This window comes from Trematomus bernacchii, unplaced genomic scaffold (genome assembly GCF_902827165.1).
Source record: "Trematomus bernacchii unplaced genomic scaffold, fTreBer1.1, whole genome shotgun sequence".
Lineage (NCBI taxonomy): Eukaryota > Metazoa > Chordata > Actinopteri > Perciformes > Nototheniidae > Trematomus > Trematomus bernacchii.
In genome coordinates, this window is record NW_022987588.1 from 2,121,178 (window position 1) to 2,145,130 (window position 23,953).

The following is a 23,953-nucleotide window of genomic DNA, read 5'->3' on the forward strand; positions in this document are numbered from 1 at the left end:
TCCGTCTTCAAGGCTCTATTGTTTTAAAATAGCATATATGCAACTCATCTCGAAATCACACGATTGACAAACAAAAAAGGCTCGTTAACCCAAATTTAATCACAGAGTATGTGTAAAAAATACATTTTTTTGTAATACCACGTTGGTTATTTTACAGGAAGAAGAAATAACATTTCACTGAGACATCTGACAACACAGACACCATTTATGTTCTAACAATGAAAATTGATCAAAGATAATATTGAGCTATTTTGCATATCATGAAACGCATTGAAATAAAAATAAACTTCAATAGGGGAGTATATTCTTCAGGTATAATCAACAATTAATACACACAATGTACACAAGTACCGTAAAAGTGGAAAAACTAATTTGACGTCGTGTCATATAGTAGGCTAATAATTATAATAATAATAATAATAATGATAATAATAATAATAATAATAATAATAATAATAATAATAATAATAATAATAATAATAATAATAATAATAATAATACTGTTTTTAAAGCAAATACAAGGAGATTTGCTTATTTTACAAACACAAAACACAAGGGCATAGCCATTAACAAACATGGGCCTTAGGGTGCTCAAAAAAGGGAAAGCGATATTGTTGCAGATTCAGGCAAAACTTCTGTCTGTTTTTTGATAAACTGTTTCTCTTAACATTTGAAATGCAAAAAGCTAGAGGCATATAAACGATCATATAATGACACAGCTGCAACTTTTAAATAAATTCAAAGCACGTCAATAATTCCCTACAATCCGGAGTCTGTATGGATATATTTCAGGGGCCCATAAGGTTTTTCGGCCTTCAGCTAAACGTCAAAATCTGTATTTTTAAGGTTCTGATGACAAACACTATAGGATTAGTAATATATTGATTTTGTTAGTCTTTTAAAACACTTGAACGTGACTTGAAAATGTGTTGCCGCCAGGAAGACAAGGGAGCTGCTGAAGCTAAACTTTATTGAAATAAATCATGTGTATTAAGATTACATGTGTTTTTAGTTTCTTAAGAAAAACTAGTTTGTTGGGTTTAATGGTGTGATCTAAAAAGAAAACATTTAGGTGATTTTGGACTTTTACATTTTTGTATATATATAGTCTGTTGAAGACAATAAAAATACAAACCACTTGATGCAGTTGTTATTCAAATAAAAATGTAAGCAGAACCTGTGTTTAACGGATTATTCACCCGCTGGATGACTATTTATGCAAGGTAGATGTTACATTTGTCTGAAATCTGCATTTCAATCTGCAGCTTAAACTGCAAGCCTGCCCTCATGTGGTTGCACCGAGCAGCGAAATGAAACACCCTACACAGTTGGTAACGTAATTTCACTGTTGGACATAAAGACAACCCAATTAAACGCTTAATGAACTCTCAGTTTTTAATAGCTTTTTGGGAAATAAAGGTAGATGTGCTGCGCACAAATAAAATAAACATTCATCTCCAAACTTTTTTTTTTCATAAAGAACAGTGAAACAAGGGGTGTAATTGTTGCTGCATAGAGCTTAAGTGAAAATAATCACATGAATGATCAATAAAGCGACTGTTTGTGAGGGATGAATGCGTTTATTTATTGTTGTCCCCCTGACTACAAAAATAACAGAGTTATAAACTACTGAGGTAAAGCAATTTACTCAGCCTGGGGTCCCTGCAAACTGTATCTTAACAAAGATGGAAACGTTTCGCCTGCATTAATTCAAGATTGGAAAAGCGCTATTTTCGCCAAAAATGTGGAATAGTCCTCCTTTTCTAGTTTATTTGTTGACGTCAGAGCAACATTTCGCCTATTGATGAAACTAAATAGTGTATAAAGTTAAAAAATAATTACTTATCCTTTCCTACGGCGGTCCTTGTTAGAATATCCTCCATTGTATCCCAGCTAACAACTAGCATTACAAGTGCCAAAAAGAGTAAGCTAAATGTGGACTGGATGCGCAAAAAACACTTGAATTCTCCAAACATTTGTAGCCTGGAGTGAAATTACTTTGAGAAAGGAAAGAGCATCAGATCTCTTGTGGTCTGGGGGTTGGGACTCCAAAGTCCAATAGCCCCCTATTTAGTCATTTACAGCTGCGTTTATTATACTGTCTAGACGGTTCAAGGTTTAGTAAACAATCCAGTGTTGAAAGCAGAGGAAATAACGGGACTATCCTACAAGCACCAAATGTACCCATTGATGAATCTTTGAAAAAAAAATCCCCTTTTGTGTTATTTTTGTTGGTTAAGTTCATGTGGCAAGTTGCGTGACTATGGTATAAGATGTGTCCTGTCTAATTTATTTCACACCACAACGTGCATTGCATGCGTCTTTTAAATGAACATTATACAAATTAGCCTATATTTGATATACATAATTTCAAAGCACACCTTGCGCTTTTCTGGAATATTTGACACGAAAATATATGAACACAAATAAATAAATGCTGAAATTGTTTGTAAAATAAAATGGCATCTTGACGTTTTTCCAAATGCAAGATTTATGTAGGATACACTTTTTAAACAGGATGATGAGGGTTGAAATATGCAGGGAGGACCAGTCTTTAAGACGTGTGTGTATAGCTCCTGCCATGTGTGTGTGTGTGTGTGTGTGTGTGTGTGTGTGTGTGTGTGTGTGTGTGTGTGTGTGTGTGTGTGTGTGTGTGTGTGTGTGTGTGTGTGTGTGTGTGTGTGTGTATGTCAGGTATCAGAATAAGGGATTCCCAGTAAAATACTGTAGGCGGTCGCGATTGAGCTTTTTCTCTTTCATTCTTCTGTTCTGAAACCAAATCTTCACCTGCCGATCGGACAGGTTTAACATCCTGGACAGCTGGAGCCGCTTCTCTTTGTTAATGTACACGTTGAAGAAAAACTCTCGTTCAAGTTCTCGGAGCTGGTATTTGGTGTAAGGACACCTCTTCTTTCTGGACTTGGTTGATGAACCTGCACAAGAAAAAATAAAACGTATAGAACATTTTTAATACCATATACTAAAATTCAGACTATAGCCTAATGAATATAACAGGTTGACGGATACATTTATTTATTTAATTACATATGTCTGCTCAAAGGCCCTCTCTGCAACACACGCACACAATGAGACAAAACGGATTTTGCATTATAATGTAACTTTTACTGCACTGATGTTTATGCATGGCGTTCACTGAAAGTGTTATACCAGCACGACATTGCCTATAACACGATGAAATAAACTTTAATACAACGATTTTATTGGATTCCCTATCAATACAAATCACATCCAGCAACACAGTCCGGTTATAAGACACAGGACAATCTTTAAAGTATGGTTAACTTAACGGTTTCCCATTGTAAATACCTTTACAACCGTAAACTAAATCTTATAGGGATATAAAACCTTTTGCATGCGTATAAAGAGTCACATAACTATGGACGGTCAGGGAGGAGGACACAGTGCAGTCCAGACGCTCTATTGTCTAACTTGTACACCTTATGTCCCAGACAAAGAGAAAAACACTTACTCTGTTGGTTGTTCTTGTCGCCGCAGTTGGAGGATGAGTCCTCGTCGGCGCTTTGCTCAGCTTTGTCCTGCTCCAGTTTGGTTAGATCCTGATTGTTATTCGCAGTATCTTCAGCAGCAGCAGCAGCAGAGTCTGTCTTTTGTCCAGGCAGCTCCGCGTTGGGCTTGTCCGTTTTAGGAGTTTCCAAAAACTGGTCGAAGACCTGGGGGAGAACCCCGGTACGGCCGACACCGTTGAAGAAATTACACGGCGAGCTGGTGCCCCCGTGGTGGCCGTACAAGGAGTCGTTTTTGAAAATCACATCCGCCCTGCTGCCCGAGGACTGGATCAAGTCCCGGTGCATTATCTCGTCTGTAGAGTAGTAAGACGCGTAATTGCCCCTGTAGTGCCATTTGCTAGGATGGTCCAGTCCATAATCCCTGAAAGCGACTTCTCGGACAGGTTGGATTTGGGCTATGTTGGAAGAATAAGGGAAATTTATCTGACACGAAGTAGTCTGCGGTAAAAAGGAGGAGACTGATGTAAAATCGGGCGACGAAACGTAATAAGTACAGCTCGGTAAATACATATTTGACGCACAGCTGCGATCATCGTATTCCGTCATATCTCTTCTTCCCCCCTTTCCTCTTTGCAACAGAGGAGAGGAATTGGCAGCTTGACTGTGTTAAACTTTGTTCATCTACAGCACCACAGGCGCCTGGTTAGACCCCGCGAGGGAGAAGAAATCGGAAACGCAGGCAGACCTGCAATACATCTTGATCGATTCTTGAGGTAATTGTGTCATGTGATCCGGCCAAGAAATTACCATACATCAATATCAGTCATTAAAAACTGTCCGGAGAAACTCATGTGAGCGCATGCGAGAGCCTCCATTGGCTCCCTGGCTGCAGAGGAAACTCCTCTCCAGCCTTCTTGCCCTATAGCTCACGGAAAAAGAAATGTGTGAACCACCACTGGAATACTTAATTGAAAGCTTTACAGCATCGTCGTCATTCTTTAATGACAGTCGCATGCGTTCAATCGGCAAAAGATTTGAGCAATTTGGAATAGGCACCGCTGTTTGTTGCAACAGTTAGGTTGGACACATTGAAATTGACCCCCCCCCCCCCCCCTCTATTTAAAGCAAATCTTGAGGAAAATAGTACTAAGCCCACCGTGCATGCCCTTCGTTGCAAAATCAAGTGTGATTCACAAGCGACTCATTAAGTCTGTTTTATGCAAATACATTGTAGGGTTCATCGAGTATAATCACTGTGTACCATGACGGTTAGAATACATTTAAATACACAACATGAGACACACAAATACGTTTATATACACATCTCTGGGCCTGCAGCAGGGTGCGAAAAGGCTCAGGCGCCACAAAAGAAATAACAAGACCACAAAATGATTATTGCAACGTGTTGTAGTACTATGACAAATTCTAGTATAAATTACAGCCTACTGCACAGCATGTTGAGCTCATGTGTGCCTAAACTCTGAACTATGTATGTGTAAATATAAATGTAAAAACATTTCTTGCTTGCTTGTTAATTGGTTTCACCTCAATAATAAATGCAGATTAACGCTCGTGAAAAAAAGGAAAATAAAACAGCTCGATGCTTTTACAAAATACAGGGATGTTGAATGTGGATGCCACAAAAACATACGCTATAAGTCAACCGTATAAGCATGAATCACTAAGCACATTAAGCATGGCCAAGTCCAAAACAACTGCCTTTGACCGCCTGTGGTCTAGGTGATGTCCACTGAGTATTCAGAGACAAGTCTCTGCACCCATATCCTTTTATTACACGAAGGCAGCCATGCCAGCAGAGTTTAGGGCCCTCTTCTCGGCGGAGAAAACGGAGTTAAAACACTGGTGAAAGGATACATAACTACCAGGCTGCAGCAATAGTTGTGGGTATCCTCTGTGAGTATCTTTATTTTCCATACTGTATTGTATCACTCGTAAGACAGAAGAAACGTTTAAATAAGTCCATGTCCAGTGTTTGCAGGCCTGATGCTTGACATTGAGCACAACACAATAATATAATTTGTCGACCAATATGTGGAACTGCAGCTAAAATCTGAATGGGAGCATTGTATTCAGAGGACAAGCAGATTCTTCAATGCTTAAAGCCTGAAGGTCACACGCAATGTGAAAGTAGCTTAAAGGCGGCTGGGTTTATTGTTATTGGGGGTAAAATCGGCTCTGTGGTCGCCTTTCCAACCTTTATCGCACTTCACGTGAAAACCCCTCAGGCAGTTTACAACACGCAAAATAAAGTTAACATTCAAGTCTTAAAATAGAGGGAACATTTGACATTTCTGAAATAATCCGACGCACAGTTTAAACACAACTAAAACAAATCTCATAGCAGGAACACTCAGCATTGGAGTGTTTACATTTTTTAATTAAAGTGTTAACTTATTATTTAGGCGTTAACTTTTTTAACCCCCAAAGTGAATGCGACCTGTTGATTATCACTTATGTGACTGTTTCTTTTAGGTTGTGTTTATTTTATTTTATTTGTATCTCCTTTTGTGCTAAAGACTTTTTTAAATTAGTATTTGTAATTAGTACAATCATTATTTTTATCGTTATCTCTCCTCGATCATTTGTGCACTGTTGTTCTAAAATATTGGGAAATGTTTAAGGTTCTGAGCATAACGAGCAATCATAATGTGGTTAGCAAAACAGATTATTCACAGATTCTCTTCAAAAATTAACATTTTAAATTACAGATTTGTTACAAATAAGAGTTTTAAGAGAGCAAACATCACTGCAACTGTAATGGTCGAACTGCTTGGCCCGTTTGTGCGTAACAGCAACAACAACAACAAACTAATAATCTATGCACCTTATTTTTGTTATGAAGCACCAAAACCTTTATATACATATATTTTTTTCAAACCCAGTCAAAACACTAAACCTTAATAATATAAAACAGTCCTGGCAGAAGAACTGCATTCACGTATCAAACTAAAAGTGAAGTCGTTTTTATTCAAACAAGCAAAACTATTTTTACAAGAAAAAAGGCCAACTCATATGACTGAATAACCAATATATCTCTGTTTTACCCTTAAAAGGCTACACATTTACCCAATATAAATGAGAAGCTACTTCTTAATGTCGTTATTTACTTGAAATTATTTCAGAATCAGAAACAGGTTTATTGCCAAGTTCACATACGAGGAAGCCTTGGTGTAAATGGTGCATACATAAACCCAGTTAAAGAAGATACAGTGTAAAAAAAAACGACCAAAGAAATCAAACTAGTATTAAAAACGATTAAAAAGAAAACCTATTATAAAGTTACTGTATGTAAACACTGAATTAACGCACAAAACAAGACATGTGTAGCCTACCTACTCACAAATAGGTGTTGTGCCAATATTGTGGAAAAAGGCACAGCCTAAACAGCTAAATAACTTAGGCTACTAACTTGACCTTAACTTTGTTTGGGCTGCCCCACTATCTTAAGCAGCTATATGATGCTGTCTGGCTGCGTTTGGCAGTAAAGCAATAAAACAAATACTGAAGAGAAACGCTGCATTTTGAATGCATAGAAAACTCAGTACAGCCTTTCAAAATAGACTGAGCAATAAACACTAATGTGGGTGAAGCATGTGTGGGAACGATTTTAAACTGAGAAAAATACACAAACCTCGAGTTGGGATAACAAAACCACACCATACGAATATAAGAGTGTAGATTCAGTGCGAATTACCATAGTTAAATAATATTAAGATTGCGCAAATATAAATGACAGTTGGTCACAATAATTCCACAAAAATAAAATACAAAAGTGGTGGTAAAGAGACAGACAGTTGTTGATTGAATAACCATCTCTTCGCGTTTCATTAGCAAATTAAATGTGACTCTGCCTCTCGTGAACCTTTATTATGACTGCAGTGGTTTGTTCGTGTTGCAGTGATGCGGTGATGATGACGTGACAATGATGTAATGGGAGGGCCCATTAATAGATTCACTCTCATGTCACGTTTCACGTACAGAGGCCTTGGTAATGGTGGTTAGCAGTGCTTTGATAGGGTCAGTTAAGCCTTTCCTTTAATAAACAGCCTGACCACTGGTGACCTGGTGGCTTCAGAACCGTCAATTCTCAAAGTATTAGAAAAAACAAGAACAGTATTGGTAAATATAAACAATGACCCAGATGGATATGCACACACACACACACACACACACACACACACACACACACACACACACACACACACACACACACACACACACACACACCCACACACACACACACACACACACACACACACACACACACACACACACACACACACACACACACACAGGCTACCACTGTGCAAAAACACACACAAACGCCTACAGAATATCTTGTAATACGCACAAAGAGCCTGTTTTGGCGTTTGAATTGCATATAGTGTTTTAAACAAAGTAAAGGATGCATTCTGAAATACACCAGACAAAGTTTCCATTTGGTCCAAGCAATGTTAACTCCTTGACATGCAGGTTTGTGTGTGTGTGTGTGTGTGTGTGTGTGTGTGTGTGTGTGTGTACACACGTGTTGCGTGTGTGTTGTGTGCGTGTTGGCTATGCTACGTGGCTAAGAAAGCTAAACATATGCTCACAAAAGCAGATGTGACTAATAATGAAGAAAACTGCAACATAAGTTAGATTTAACAATAATGCAATTTGCAATTTGATTTACAATTAACAGCAAAGGAGACAGAAAATATATATTTTTTAAAGCAGTGGGTGGCTTTGTTCTGCTGGCTGTGAAACATTTTATTAAATATTATACAACCTTTGAAGCTACTTGATGTAGACACATTTACTACTAAATGCAGTGACGTTTAATTTAAAGTAAGTGGGGTATTGCTTCCTGGAAAGATATAAACATATGAGTATATTAACAAATACTTTGCTCGCATGCATAGCATGGTCGATTCATAAAGTGAGGAGAATTCAGTCTATTTTAAGTAAAGGGTAACAAAACACGCATAGGCTGATCCCTCCATCACTGCAGGTAGCGAAAAAACACTGAGGTTTCCAAAGTAAATCCTATCGAGCTCTCTTTAAAACCTTTCAAATTGGGTAGGAGTAGTGCAGGGCATGGATTCAGAATATAAACATGAAGCCCATACACTCGCAATTAAAAAGAACACCTCAAAAGTAGAATGATTCACATGATGCACACACACTTGTCTTTAGGTAGTTTCAAAATGATCTTTATTTACAAATGTATTCATCTGCAGATCACGTATCCGTGCGTAAAAGATGGCTGGTGCAATGCGTATTCCTTCAAAAACATTATTTCAGAGATAGTTTTCAATATGTTCAATCCGAAATTGTAGATAATATTTAAAGAAATATGATTTAATTGCTTATGTATTTAAAAAAAAAAAAAAAATGGTTTTACAGTAAAATACTGATTTAGATCTATATTGTCCAGTATAATATCCCTTAGCGATACAAAAACAGGTGTGACAAGAACAGAAATCATTTTTAAAAACAGTTATATAGTTAAAAAGCAAAAGCATAAAAATAATCGTATCCACAAACATTTATTTTTCAGGCTTTTGAAGTAAACACATACTGGCACCAAATGCGGAACAATTCTTGTCCTCCACAGATTTTGGGTGTGGACGCGGCCCAAAAGAGCAGAAATAATGTTAGTTTGATTATTTATTTAGATTTACAACAAATTGAGGAAAAAACAGGCATGTCATTCAATAACAGCAATAAGGAAATAGACATGCAATATTAATATATTTCGCAATACCTAATGATTAATATTTATTCCGTCCGTAAACATGAACTTGACTGTCTGCTTCCACATTGGGCCTTCACCATGAGCAAGCCATAAAACAAAATACACAAACAAATATACAAACATATTCCTGTTTAAATAGGTAACAGTTTTAACTTTTAAGTTACAAACAATAGGGTGTTAAGCTGTTTTATCATCTGCGGCTGCAGGCCAACAGGGCCTGTGCGCATTTGGAGAATCTCAGTATCTGAAATGCACACTTAAGTAAAACGGATAATATTTGAATCTGCAATGTATTTTCAGTTCTATTAATATTGTTGCATTTTTATTGGATAAAACTACAGCCTCGTATGTGGCAGGAATATGATCGTTTTTTTATACATCTATAAATACAAGTCCATGCCACAAACCGAAGTGTGTGTGTGCTTGTGTTTTGCTGCATTATAGTAGGCTACAACATATTCTGTGCGCTGCTGGTCATGATCAAGTCCAAAGGTCATCAGTATGCGGAGAAAGAATGTTCGCGCATTATCAATCTCTTCTTCTTCATCCTCCTGTTCTGAAACCATATTTTCACCTGTTGGTCGCTGAGGTCCAGTCTTTCTGACAAGTCCTTCCGTTTCTGCCTGTTGATGAATTCATTCATCATAAATTCATTCTCAAGTTCAGCCAGCTGCAGCTTGGTGTATGGCTTTCTCTTCTTTCTGGTTTTCACTTGTGACGAGCACCATGGGGCACCTGATGGAGCAGAGGTAGAAACAAGTTTTATACTTTAAATTAACACCAACGTCAGGAACAGCGATACAGACTGGCTAGGATTGACTGCTCCCAGTGGCACTGCCTGCAGTGACTACAACAACAAAAAACGGTTTAATAACATAACATTAGTGGGATCGCCTACTGTACATATGCAAATATGGATAATATTACCATCAACCCCAGCTATGGATATTATGGGAATAATAAAATAATAATCATGCCACAGGAGATACACAGGCCATAAAGTAGTCATAGTAATTTTAACTCATGATTTCAGAAACTAATATAATAATATGCTCTAATGGAAAATGAAACGTATCTTTTGACGTAACTAAGTGGTAGAAGCGATAATTAACATAACATAAGGCACAATAATCACTGCTTTTATATTCTATATTGAGATACAATTGTATAGTTAACAAAATAGTTATACAACAGGCTACTTTACCTTCTGCAAAAGACGTCCTGGAGCATGTGTGACTGGATGATGGTTGAATGGGATCCTGCTCCTGTTTGGTGCTGTTCACATTAAGTGGACCTACTGAATCCGGATCGAGCTGGGCCGCAGAAACGTGAGACCGGCGGTCCAGCTCTGAGAACCCGCGGTCACTTCCAACATGATCCCCCACATAAGCCTCCTCTCGCCTCCCAGACTCCTCTGTCTTGTGGTTTGTGACCTGAAAGCCCCGAGCCGTCTCCTCCAGATGCGCCTTGACGTGGACGCTGGACGAGTTCGTATTTAAAGACAACGAGTTGGACAGAAACGGAGGACAGTAGCCTCCAAAGGCGCGGCTCGGTGGCGGTGCTGCTGGTCCAGACGTGCACGAACTTGAGGAAATCCACGGGAGCGTGCACACCTCTCTCCTATTGTAAGGGATCTGCAGCCCGGGTATGTGGGCTCCATTACCGCGCAAGTTGGAGAAATACAGCGACTCAGGAGGAGTAAAATTCAGCAGAGAACCAACATAGCCAGGATTTAAAGGATTCCGCTCACACATCTCCATAGAGCCTTACTCAAACGCTTCTTGCAAGCCTTTTAGCAACTCCTGAAGAATAAAGGGTAGGTAATTGGTGATTTGTTAATACGGTATCACGTGATATGCAAAATATGTTGTTCCGCCCCACCCTTGCTCCCAATACTGCAAAGCAAAAATACTCCATGAGGAAATATTTTGGTATTGAGTGGGTGGGGGATGAAGTTCAAATCCAACCATCTGTTTAGTCTGGAATAACACAAGAATATTTGACTTGTGTCAATTTCAATGTCAGAGGCTCTTACTTCAAAAAGTAAATGCGTGGAATCTCTGGTATCATTGAAGAATAACAAGGTGTCTGAGTGGATGGACCCATATAGAACAAGGGTAAATGCTGGGCCTTAAATGCACCACAGGAGACCATCTCCCACATTCAATGTTATCATGCGATTAAATAAGCTCCATGAAAAAGGACATATTCCAGTGCAAATATTATAATTATACAGAGTAATTGTGAAATGTAACGTCAGTGTTTTCTTGCTTTTACTGAAAAACAGTGCAGTAAAGACAAGTTGTAAAAATACCTTTTCCCCCTGCAAGCTCAACAATGTAACAGTAAGCCTCACACAGAGGGCCATTGTATTACGTTACATTATGTTGGATATATTGTTGGGATATGTTGCTTTCCTTGTGGTCACTCCTTTGTAAACAATGTAACCTTCATACATGTCGGCCTGCAATACTGAGATGTATGGGAAATGCATTGATAAATATCTGCATTTCAATAACTCACGTCTTCTTTTAGAGAAACTCGAATTAGTGTTAAACTTTTTTTTCAGCGTTTACATGTTTCTATATTAACACTTTTCTTTGTAAATAAAATACATGTTGTCCTCTTCGCAGTTAGGTTGATAGGGCCGTGAAAAATTATATTTGTTTCCAAATAAAAGAAGAAGAACCATAAAACAGTCATATCTGTAAAAAGACTTATGCGTGGCAACCTTACTTTACAATCTCGACATCCAGTCAAATGTTAGCACCTTATAAACTTTAATAATATTTAGTATCTTTAATATTAGACTACACTATCTCTACATCCAAACAGTCGTATTTATATTGTATAAAGTACTCGGTAAATAGTGATCAAAGTGCATTTTACCAGGAGTCCTTGGACTATTAAATATTGTCAGTGCTGCTGCACCATTGGAGACACTTCATGTATCTGGTAAACATAGGAACTGCTATTATAGTGATGATTATGAAACGCACAACTGCGTTTCATAATCATCATCATCAGCGTATTTGGATAATAATTCCAATATTGCATCTACTATACTCGAGCTATTGCTTATGGTATGAATTGTTTTCTGCAGTGCAATGCCTCCCTGAAATGTCTTAGATCAGGAACAAGTGAGATATGTGTGAGTTGTGTGTGTGTGTGTGTGTGTGTGTGTGTGTGTGTGTGTGTGTGTGTGTGTGTGTGTGTATGTATGTGTGACTGTTTTTGTGCTTGATCAAACTATTATTTATATATATTTTTTGATTTTTGACATTTTTTTTGGAGCCAATCAGCCCTGAGACACCGATGTTAAAAAGATACATGTTTATGGCTAAAATAGACAAGTTTTACTACTACAATCCACTATCATATGAGAAATGACGGCTGTAATCCAATAGGTGGCAGTATAAATTCATATGGCCTCCATCCTCGATGCTGCCTGTGCTCTTATTGTTAGTCAGTTACTTAATTCCGCAATTAAACATCAGCAGTTTCGGTCACCGCTGGAGTTGTGTGTAGTTTTACTGCTTACAAAGTCTTTGTTGCAGACTGAGCGACTAGTGTGTGCACTGTGCCTTTATTCAGCAGCCAAGGTAAGACAAGTGCCAAAATTACAATAACGTGTATTTATTTTGCAAATTGCTGTTGATAGTGTCTTTGAATTAGGGGAAACAATAACACAACAGCTGGCAAAATAAGTATTTTAGTGGGAATAAAGAAAACGATATTACAAAAGCATTATAACTAAAGTGACAAAGTATGAATAAAGACGTTTTAGTTGAAAGCTTATTTTTAAATAGTTTCGTTTGGAACCTCTGTTTTCCATATTGAAGCTATTTTCAAAAGTTTATACAGTGCGTTCTCAATATTCAGGGCTGAAACAATATGTAAAAAGAGACTGAATTGCGTGTAGCCAATGAGCAGCATGAATACAATTATGTTCATCGCATAAGAAACTTGTGGAAAAACGAATCCAACAGAAAAGGAAATACACGCAATCCCTGTCAAGTTTTAATTGCAATAACTTTCAAAACGTGGTTGTTTTAACAAAACTTTGCGGGGCGAACTATGCGTCCAATTTCCCCTCGATGGATACAATAATGGAAAATGTTGTATTTTGGGCATTCAGGCTTAAAATGCTGCTATACGTGACGTTTAGCCATTAACCTTCAGATGGGCTCACACTATCACAAAATTAGAAATTTTAGTGTTCCGTTTTACTGTCATTTACTGCTCTTCGTCCTTCATGTTTAGGGTGTCAGGAGCCAAATTGAGGAGCCTCAGTCTGGTTGTTTTCCAGACTCTTTGAACGAACATATCCGCCGTCTATTGTCCTTGGTAATAAACTTGCAGCTTCCCTCGTTCAAGTTCTCTTGGCTGAGAAAAAGCTGCCTTGAATCTTCAAATGTTGAAATCTCAGTGTTTGGACTCAGCGGAAGCACAAGTGAGTTTTAGTTTAATTCTGTGATATATTTCACAAGACGTCGAGGTTACAACAAGCAGACTCCCTGTTTACCTTAAAATATAAATTGGTTTTGTAATTATTTTCTAATTATGTCTATGGGCTGAGGGAACATTTGAAACCCCGTAAAGCTTAATTCAAAAGTAATATGGCTCTTGAGGATTTTATAGAGCAGGATTACAGATGTGTGAAAAAATGTTCAGCTGCACTTCGCCAATGTATTGGCTATATTTAGTAGCCACGTTTTCGACATTTAAATGTCGAAAAGGATCATTTGTTCATTTGTGGATTGGAAAAACCTGACAAACAAAAAGGCACTTTCAAAACGGAATTATTTAGAATAAAAATATGCTGTAAGTGATGAGATTTTACCAGAGAAAAGTTGAATGCAGGCCTGTTAATTAAATTCCACATTTGAAGTAAAGAATAATTAAAGTCTGAATGAAACTAAAGTCAACATTTCGGAAAGACATAGAAAGATTGACCAACTTTATTCACTGCAGGGAGAACGTCTGTAAAATAATTAACATTTATTAAATACAAATGCAAAGCAACGTAACCAGATGATGCACTGGTTAATAATCTAAAGGTTGAATTGAGGAAACATATCGTAGCTTTACGCTGGAAGACATTAACGCCAAGGTCGTCTTAAAAAAAGCCACGGTTAACTTCTTAACAATGGAGAAGCTTCACAAAGTGTTGCTTAAATACCAAAAGAGTAAATTATGAGTAGAATACTTGAAAATAGGCTACGATATAATGCGTTTGCTAAAATAGTAACCACTTTATAACTGCTGCTGAATGACCAGACCCAGAACTTAATATATTAGACATCTATTCCTAATGATATAATAAGCTCATATTATTAAGTACTACGTAGTGCGGAGGTACACTATACGTTTACTATTCTACAACCGCCTTATATCTGAAGTGACGAACAATAAAACCATTTAAATAAAGCAACTTAAAAAAATAAAAAAATAAATATAGTTTTTGTTTGGAGCCTTGTATAACGAAACCATATTCTTCAATATTCAGGGCTGAATATCTAAAAAATAGTCTGAATGCGTTAGCCAGCATATTATACATTCATTTCTAATGATCTATATTAGTAGTAAGTTACGTTATCGTTAGTCTATATTATTGAGAAGTGCTACAGTATATTTATTTTATTATTCTTAACTTCGTGCTCACCATTAGTCTCTCATTATGTCCCCTTAACAGTTAGAGATTCTACTCAACAATTGGTTTCCAATTGGTTGGAGAAAAGCAGAACATCGACATTTTCAACCAGTTAAATACAAGATACAGAAACGTGAGTTATTGTTGAAGTTCACACTGAAAAACATAGTGAACCCACTTTATTATGGGCTAATAATTGTTGCCTTTGCTCAGTGTAATGATACCCTTTATATCGCATCAACATCATTGTGCTATTCCCAGCAGAATCATATTCAAACTGCGTGTCGTTTTTAACTTACGAAGTGAGGAAGAGGGAAAATACATACGCAATTTATTTAATTGTGCTCAATAATGAAAAAGTATTGTATACCATCCTGTGAGGAAACATACCAAACCTTAGACCTCAGTTAATGATTCATTTTTAGGACTCAGTGGCATGTTCAGATGCTGCATGTAGTTTGGGCTCTGCTCTGTTATTTGGTTTGTTTGCATTCACAACACATGGCCACTAGATGGCGCTCACACTTAAGGAAAGAAGTCTGGAGGCTAGCAAAGGTAGTACAATGCACTAGCATGAATCTGACAGAAACAGTTTAGACTAGCATTCAACACTGACACATTTGATGTATGCGTTTATATGGCTCATTGTGCGTTTATATTGAACTCATATGCACAATACATGCAAACATGTAGTTGAAAATATGCTTAAATATCCCTCATTACTCAAATATTCATGAATTCAGTCATTAATAAGCCTACATGAAGTAGAAGCATGCCTTGTGCCAATATATTTAACCCTCCTATTGTCTTCGTTTTCCCCCCTTACTTTGGTGTTCGCGGTCAAATTTGACCGTTCCTGTTTTAACTGCTATTAATTGAGTATTTTCACTTCAACAGGCTGTCCACAAGCACATCATACAACTCGACATTTCTGATTTTACATTATGAAAACATTCAGTAATGACTATGTCTCTATGGGTTAAAGGAGGGAAACTGCGTAGAAATAGTGTGCAAGAGGAATACAAAACATACAATTAATTCTGCAAACACAGACTATGTATTCAATTATTAGTATTGAGCTGCACATATTTGCATACCAATTTGAACCACAGTTCATTAGATACATATGTAAAGTAGGATGAAATGTCAGTGTTTTTTTACTGTAATTTAGAAGTCTGCTCATGTTGTTGATTTAGGAACTGATCTTCATATCTTGCCTATCATTTAATGTCCTGTTGACGAATACACTTGTTTATAGATCACTGTTTTTGGCTACTGATTGGCAATTAGAGATCCATCGCAAATATTGAAATCTAAATTTGATGGCAAAAGTGTAAAACAAAAATTGTTACAGCAAAATGACAAAAAGACCATAACAAATCTAACAGGAAATAGTTTGGCTTTATTGAAGTGATAAAATGTAAAGGAATGTAATGATAACCTGTCTTCTCTCCAAGTTAACTTGAGTGTAGTCGGATTAAAGATAACAGGTCTAAAACCCAAATCCTAAAACTAATATATTAAGTAAATGCACACTCTCCTTTCTGTCTCTTTATCCACATGGTTCACTGGTTTATACTGCATGTTATTTTGTCCAAATAATTTCAGAGATTCTTGATTCAAGAAGTATAACATATAGCTGCAGATGAGTATTTTCAATTGATTGATTATTTAAAAAAAGATGGCCATTACAAATACATATTTAATAATCATCTAGCTTGTACCATTAGCCTTGTAAATAATTTCTGGATCAAACAATTGCAATTAAATGTATTTTCAAAAGACTGAAACATGCTTCTAGGTGCTTTTTCGTATACTTTCTGTATTTATCCAACTCACTTAGCATGAACACCTTCAGCTACGTCAAGGGATAACAGAGAGGCAGTGTTACAGTATGTGGACACGTCATGTGTGTCAGTTATTCTTTGCTGAACTTTATAAAAGTATGTTAGAAGGCAGATGACAGCTGAAATGGCTCCAATGTTACACCATATAACATTTAATTTTTGTATTTTGGCTACAGGTGAAGTATCAGTTGTTAACGTTGTGTGATTTTCGTTTTTTGCATTTTCTGCTGCAGTTAATAGTAACGCAGAGGACTTTTTATTTTATTTTTCATTTATTTAACCTTTATTTAACCAGATAAAAGCATTGAGATAAAATCTAATTTCCAATGCTGACCTGGCCAAGAAGGCAGCAACGTTACACATAACACATAACACAAACATATAAAATACAGAGAACATAACTACAAAAGACGAAAAAGCAGTCACTACATTGTGCACATTAGGACAGTAAGAAAGGTACACTACTTATTACTGCAAGAGCAGCTGGTGGTAAGGACCTCAGACAACTTCAATTTAAAACATGCTATTGAGACAAGTGCCCTCAGTTTTAGGTTTGATTGAAGGTCATTCCAAGACCAAGGACTCCTTTTTCCAGCCTCAGTCCGCACAGCAGGAACCTGGAACCGTATCCAGGCACTGGATCTGAGGTTGTAAGAGTCTGCCAACATCTAATTTTGCCCACATTTGTGCACTATGTAGGAGTTTTGAGGAGCGTAGATAGTTATTTCTATCAAATTTTGTCAGATAGTTATCAATCACAACTGGTCCAATTCAAATCAATACTGCAATTTCTCGAAAAACCAGACCCATCACCAGCCCAACAACTTTTTGTCTGTACTGTGGCACCGCTCAGATCACATCCATGTAAATAAAAGTTAAAAGACTCACCAACAGTGCTTTTTGGGTACTTCCAATTACAATAGGGGTCTCAATACAGGATCACAATTTGCCAAGATAACACAAACACAGACTCTCACATAGAAATCAACACCAGTCTCTGTCAGGTCATAAGAGCAGACCATCGTGGTCACTGATAGATTTCTGCCACTCTAAGTTCAATGACAGCTTTTTTTTCTATTGGGACGAGATGTTGACACAATCAAAAATCTAACAAACGCAGCATGTTTCATAAATATTTATAATATGGGCTTTTACTGCCATAAAAGGATATGAAAATTATGTGTTGGGAATTCTGAATATGGTTCACACTTGTTGAATTGGATAATGTTTATTTTGACAATACTATGAAGCTTTTTAACATTTCTATCCTTATTTGTGCCTTGTTGAACTCTACAAATAATGTCTATAATGTTTTTTTCTCTCTAACCGTTTTTTTCTCTCTAACTGAAATCATTTCAGGAAACTGATGAGGGAAAAAGGCCTGAGGGAGTCCCTCACAGAGATGGTCCTATTGTCATGGGCCCTAAATCTACCCCTTTACAGATCAAATGGTAGCACTGTGCCTCAAGTTGCAGTTATTCTAATGGCCACTAGATGCTGCATCACACCACACTGACTTCATTGAGGAGGCTGAGAAACTCCCCCCACATCCTCTAATGGGCCTCTGATATCAGACCTTCACAGAAGACCTTTGACATGTCACAGTAGGGGAAGCACAGGCGATAATATAAATTAACGATGGCTGAATCCCATTTAACGGCCTCAGTTTCAGCTGCTTACTGGGACACTTGAATAGCAAAGCCTTCAGATACAAGTAAACCATGTGCATTCCCTATAAAGACACAACGGCTATACTTTTACTATATTTGAAGACATGGCACATCCTCGGTCAACACACTTGTTTGTATTAGACCTATTCTCCTGACTGTGGGCGTGTTCACACTGGGATTACAGACTACAAATCTCCAGTTAGTTTTGATGCACCTGTTAGAGGGGACAACTCAAACCTTCATCACTTACAGGTAGAGCGGTGTAACTTCAATCTTAGCTCATCCTCTTCCTACCCTTTTTTACAGTGTTATCACAATTTTAAAAAGGCAAACATTTGGGTTATTTAAGAGGATCTAATATGCATTATAGGTTTTCTTATTTGGTAAAAGCCTTTTTATGCTAAATTCACAATGAACATATGATATAAAATACATAAAGTCTCCCAAGACTGATTTGACACTAAAGAGTAATTACCTTTTTATCACAACAAAGCAATTAGAACCAACAACAAATCAAGCATCTACTTTCTTTGAGCATTTTTGGGGTATTTTAGGAGGTGCACAAATTATATGAAATATTGCACACTGGTAGCTCGACATGACAGAGAAAGTAAACATGAAGGGACGATCTGGAAAAATGTCAAATTAAATTCTGAGAAACCCTATGACCTTTGCATAACTCAAAATTGCTATCCACATTTTGACTTGTGCTTATTGTGTAACTCTCAAACTTTAGACCCCATGTAGGCAACACCAGTCCATTCAGAGTTTGCTTTTGTTCATAGTCCAACTGCACACCAACTGAAGAGCATAATAAATATTCATCTGTGCCATGAAGACTTATAGTCACATCTAAATAAACAACTTTGGATCCCATTTAATGTTTCAGTTAAATATTATGTATATTTAAGCATTGACATTTTTTAAAAGAACTTTGATTGCAATATCACAATGTTTCAACGGGAGTATTGTTCTAATACTGTCAAGATTCAATGACATTCAAACACCAGGACTTAAGAACATCTCTTGATGAGTCTTCAATTAAACAATGTGACCAATTAATGGCAAAAGTTAAACTTTTGAGCCGGTAAAAACAAAAGACAACCTGAATAGTACGATGTTAACTAACAAGATTTAGAGTAAGACACATTTCAAATTAAGATTATGCAATTTAGTGACTGCAATGCAACAATATCTTAAGGTAAAACTCCACATAGAAAGAATAACCAGCTGCACAATTAAACCAGTGGGCGAGCAAACCTGTGTCTTACTCGAGTACAATGTTATTTATTTTATTCAAATATAAAATTAAATATTGTGTTCACTGTGACGAACCAATGATCACATGTACTGAAATAAAATGTAATTGATCTTATCCTGCGATTCTCCAAAATAAGGTTATTTTCTTTGATTTTACATAAACTGCTCTTGAACAAGTGATTAAGTGACTGAAATATATTTAAATTAGGAAAAAGCAGTAAGTTGATATTGAAATCCAAGCAGGAAAGGGTGCTTATCCTTGTTAGTTTTATGTCATTATTCAGAGTCCTATTCTGTGTTATCCAAGAGGGAAGAGCAGACATTGTTCTGATTTGAATCTCATTATTTTGCTCACCAGTCATTGTAAAAGATAGGACAGAAAGTGTGAGGTTAGGACTGCGGCTCTCTGGCTCTGGTTTTGCAGAAGCCTAATTAAAATATAGGGTTGTATTATCCATCTATCCATGCAATTTTCATATCTCTTATAGCTTATATTTGATGGAAATGCTCACAGAGTGCTCAGGACAGACACAAGTCAGGTTTTCAGGTAAACTACAGCCCACACCTCCCATTCAAAACCTCACATGAATGACAGTAATTCATATTAAAACCTGCAGGAGGCGCCAGAGGACGCACAGAGGATCATCTCATGGTGCCTTTATGGTCATTTCACTTTGAGAAACCACGAGTCCATGCATGGTTATGTCTTTACACATCGAGTCTCCGGTAGAGTTAATATGTTGAATAAATGTGTCAGTTATTGTTTTGTTAATACCCTAAAAGCCATACAGGTACAAATATTTTTCGATTTGGAGGAAATTGCTTTAAACAGATTGTGGTAAAAACGACAAATATTCAAATAAACGCTGTTAAATCTAAGTAATTCGTTAAAATTCAGCATCAGTCATTTAAAATGAACAAAGAAAATGGAAAAATGACCTCTAAATTATCAAATGTAAAGAAAAAGTTACTATCATTTAATAAAAAGATTATAAACACGATTTTGAAGGAGTCTTCCATGAAATACAAATAATATACTTCTGTATTAATTAAAGCGGATATAAACATGTCGCTAATTGTGTACTAATGCCAGCATCATCACCACATCAAAATGTGTCTTTGACGAGCTGTGTGGAGCAATACAGCAAAACAAGGAAAAGTATGAAATGCACAAAAATCAGCATGGTTTTTAAAACTAGAAAAAAAAAAAAAAAATCTTAATCTCTCATTACAAACGAGCACCTTTATCCTAATGCACTTCGCATACTGATTAAAGTCGCAGAACTGGTAAAAAAAGAGAGAATAAATAAAAAGAACAACGATTAGAGAGGGGGAGGGCGTGAGAGAGGAGGGAAACAATAGAGAATCAAAGCATAATAATATTCCTAAATGAAGAGGGAAATGTTGCAGCGCTCATTTTATTAATCAGACTGTCAATTTCACCCAAGAGGCCAAACCCCAGAGCAATCTAAAACAGACTCAGAGATCAACCCAGGGACAAGCACCTCGCTCCTCACTCCTCTCTTCCTCTCCACTTGGATATTATTCGTCTGACCGAAGGCCGCCTCCATCATCAAGTGACAGCCCTCTCCTATTTATTTGCTTATAAACCTGTTACAATAAATGATCATTGGAGCAACGTCAGCCGAGCATTTTAACAACGAACAGCAACCACTTTTTGATGAATGACATTTTGCTGCTGTGGGGAGGATGCACGGCTCATTTTGAGCAGTCGCTCGTCGATTGCATTCAGATTCTTTCATTTTTTGCGTCTTGCTTATAAAAAGGTTTAGAGACAGTTATTTAGAGACAGTTGCTGAGTTGCATGCGGATTTAAGCTCCGACACAACTCATTGGTGCTCCAGCCCCCCCTGGACAAGTGTTGTGTGGCGTTTTTTTTTTTTCTCTCTCGTCTTGCTCGGCTTAATGATGGAGAGGATAAGAAAAGAGATGATATTGATGGAGAGAGGTCTGCACAGTCCGGTCGCAGGGAAGAGGCTCTCAGACACGCCTGGAAATTCAGTGCTGGAGGCCCTGGAAAACTCTCAGCACAGCGGACGACTAAGCCCTAGAATAACTTCGGCTTCTCTCCATGGAAATCTGGGGGACATCTCTACGAAAAGCAAATTTGAAATTGACAGTCTTTTCGGCTCGCACCACAATAGTGAAAATACCTCTTCAGCGGAAATTTCTTCGTCAGAAAGCAGGAAGAAAATGAGTCTTTACTCCGAAGTTTCTCCAGATTCAGATATAAACAGCGATGTGGAGGTGGGATGCCCCTCGCATCGATCCCCGAGCCAGCACAAGGAGAACAACAAAGGTAAGATTATATTTGTTTCAATATTTATCTTTTGTTTTTGTTTTTCTGCTATTACATTTAGATATTATTACTGCTATTATTTACCCGAGCCAGAAAAGAGGAATACAACTAAATTCAAGCAACATTATTACAATTATTTGTAGTATTGTATTTATTATGTGTATTATTAATAATAACTATTATTTTTGTTACTACTTTTATTATTATAATTATTATTATACAATATACACTGGATGAATGCAACATGATTGAAATATTAACAAAAATGTTTACCATTTGCTTTTTTTTTTTAATCAATCTTTTTTTGTTTTATCATTACTAACAGAAATCCTTTAGATGAAGTGCAGGCCAACACACACGCTTTATCTTTGATATATTATGTATACAAATAACAATGTGTTATATATATTTTTAGGTTTTTCAGACTCTGGATCCAACATAAGCTCCAACTCCCTCCAGAATATGAACGGTAATTTATCTGGTGGATCAAACAATTCAAATAGCGACCAAGTGAGAAGATATCGGACTGCTTTCACCAGAGAACAAATCGGAAGACTGGAAAAAGAGTTTTACCGGGAAAATTACGTTTCGAGACCGAGAAGATGTGAATTAGCCGCATCGCTTAATCTGCCCGAGACCACCATTAAGGTACACATTCATCTTCATTATTCCTGTGTTTGTGCAGAAGAAAACAATGCTGTGGCCATCAAAATAATAATAATTATAATACTCTGTTCTAGGAAATATTTTTCTTAATTTATGCTTGTAAAATGTTGCATTGTGTATTATTTTTTACCAGGCTACACACAATAACCCTTTTATTTACTGCCCAGCCAATGGGAGCTAATTAATTCAACCGTTATGTGTCGACCACAATACATTTATCCTTTAAAATAAAAAATAAATAAAAATAGTTGACATTTAAGTTATTTGGTAGATTTTAACTGCTGCATCATGTGATAATTGATTAATTTTGTGATGAATGGAAAGAGCATTTTCAGGGCATTTTAGCATCAGTGGTGTCTAAAGCCCATCTTCAGAGGGCTACATTTAGAGCTTTACAACGACATGGCAGCTTCAACATGGGCCTTGTTTTGACTCTGTGTGCAGGTGTGGTTCCAGAACAGGCGGATGAAGGATAAAAGGCAGCGTCTGGCGATGTCCTGGCCCCATCCAGCAGACCCCAGCTTCTACACTTACATGATGACGCACGCTGCAGCTACAGGAAGTCTACCTTACCCTTTCCACTCGCACATGCCTCTACATTATTACCCGCACGTCGGTGTCACGGCAGCAGCAGCCGCGGCAGCCGCCTCCAGTGCCGCGTCGTCACCTTTCGCCGCTTCCATGCGCCCCCTCGACACCTTCCGGGCACTCTCCCACCCCTACTCGCGACCGGAGCTCCTGTGCGGCTTCAGGCACCCGGGACTCTACCAGTCACCCCCAGGCCTGAATCCCTCCGTCGCGGCCTCAGCGGCAGCGGCGGCTGCGTGTGCGGCAGCGGCGGCGAGCGTGCCGTCAGCCGGGCCCTGCTCGTGTCTGAGCTGCCACAGCAGCCAGGCCGCGAGCGTGCTGGGCGCCAGGAGCGCGAGCGCGGACTTTACCTGCACAGCTTCCGGGCAAAGATCCGAGAGTGGATTTCTGCCGTATTCTGCTGCTGTTCTCAGCAAGACCTCAGTCCCCTCACCAGACCAACGAGAAGAAACTTCACTCAACAGATAACTCATCAACACACAACCTTTCCCCTTTTTTTGCCCTAGTCCGACTTTAGAGGACAGGCCATATACTAAAAAAAAAAACACTCCTGGGTAAATAATTCGTCTGTTAGGCAGCATTGTAACACACACATTTAGATTAAAAGTCTGATCAAGTCCAGAAGACTTTATAAGGAAAAACACACTATAGCAGCGAAAATGTTGCAACTCACAACAATCTTTTTCTAAAAGCTTGTGCCCTT

At 37.6% G+C, this 23,953-nt stretch overlaps 3 protein-coding genes across 3 annotated transcripts; 1 reads left to right on the forward strand and 2 right to left on the reverse strand.

Annotated features, from left to right (window-relative positions):
- Positions 1-2,697: 2,697 nt before the first annotated feature.
- On the reverse strand, positions 2,698-4,302 carry hoxd11a (homeobox D11a). The gene is given in 3 exon segments (XM_034128872.1): positions 2,698-2,933; positions 3,491-4,112; positions 4,114-4,302. Coding segments are annotated over 3 exon segments (1,047 nt in total).
- A 5,440-nt stretch (positions 4,303-9,742) lies between these two features.
- On the reverse strand, positions 9,743-11,006 carry hoxd12a (homeobox D12a). The gene is made up of 2 exons (XM_034128903.1): positions 10,451-11,006; positions 9,743-9,981 (listed from the first exon to the last, which is right to left on the reverse strand). Exons 1-2 carry the CDS (start codon positions 11,004-11,006, stop codon positions 9,743-9,745), a joined length of 795 nt encoding a protein of 264 aa, XP_033984794.1.
- Positions 11,007-21,602: 10,596 nt separating this feature from the next.
- On the forward strand, positions 21,603-23,718 carry evx2 (even-skipped homeobox 2). The gene is made up of 3 exons (XM_034128981.1): positions 21,603-21,996; positions 22,412-22,644; positions 23,107-23,718. Exons 1-3 carry the CDS (start codon positions 21,603-21,605, stop codon positions 23,716-23,718), a joined length of 1,239 nt encoding a protein of 412 aa, XP_033984872.1.
- Positions 23,719-23,953: the final 235 nt, after the last annotated feature.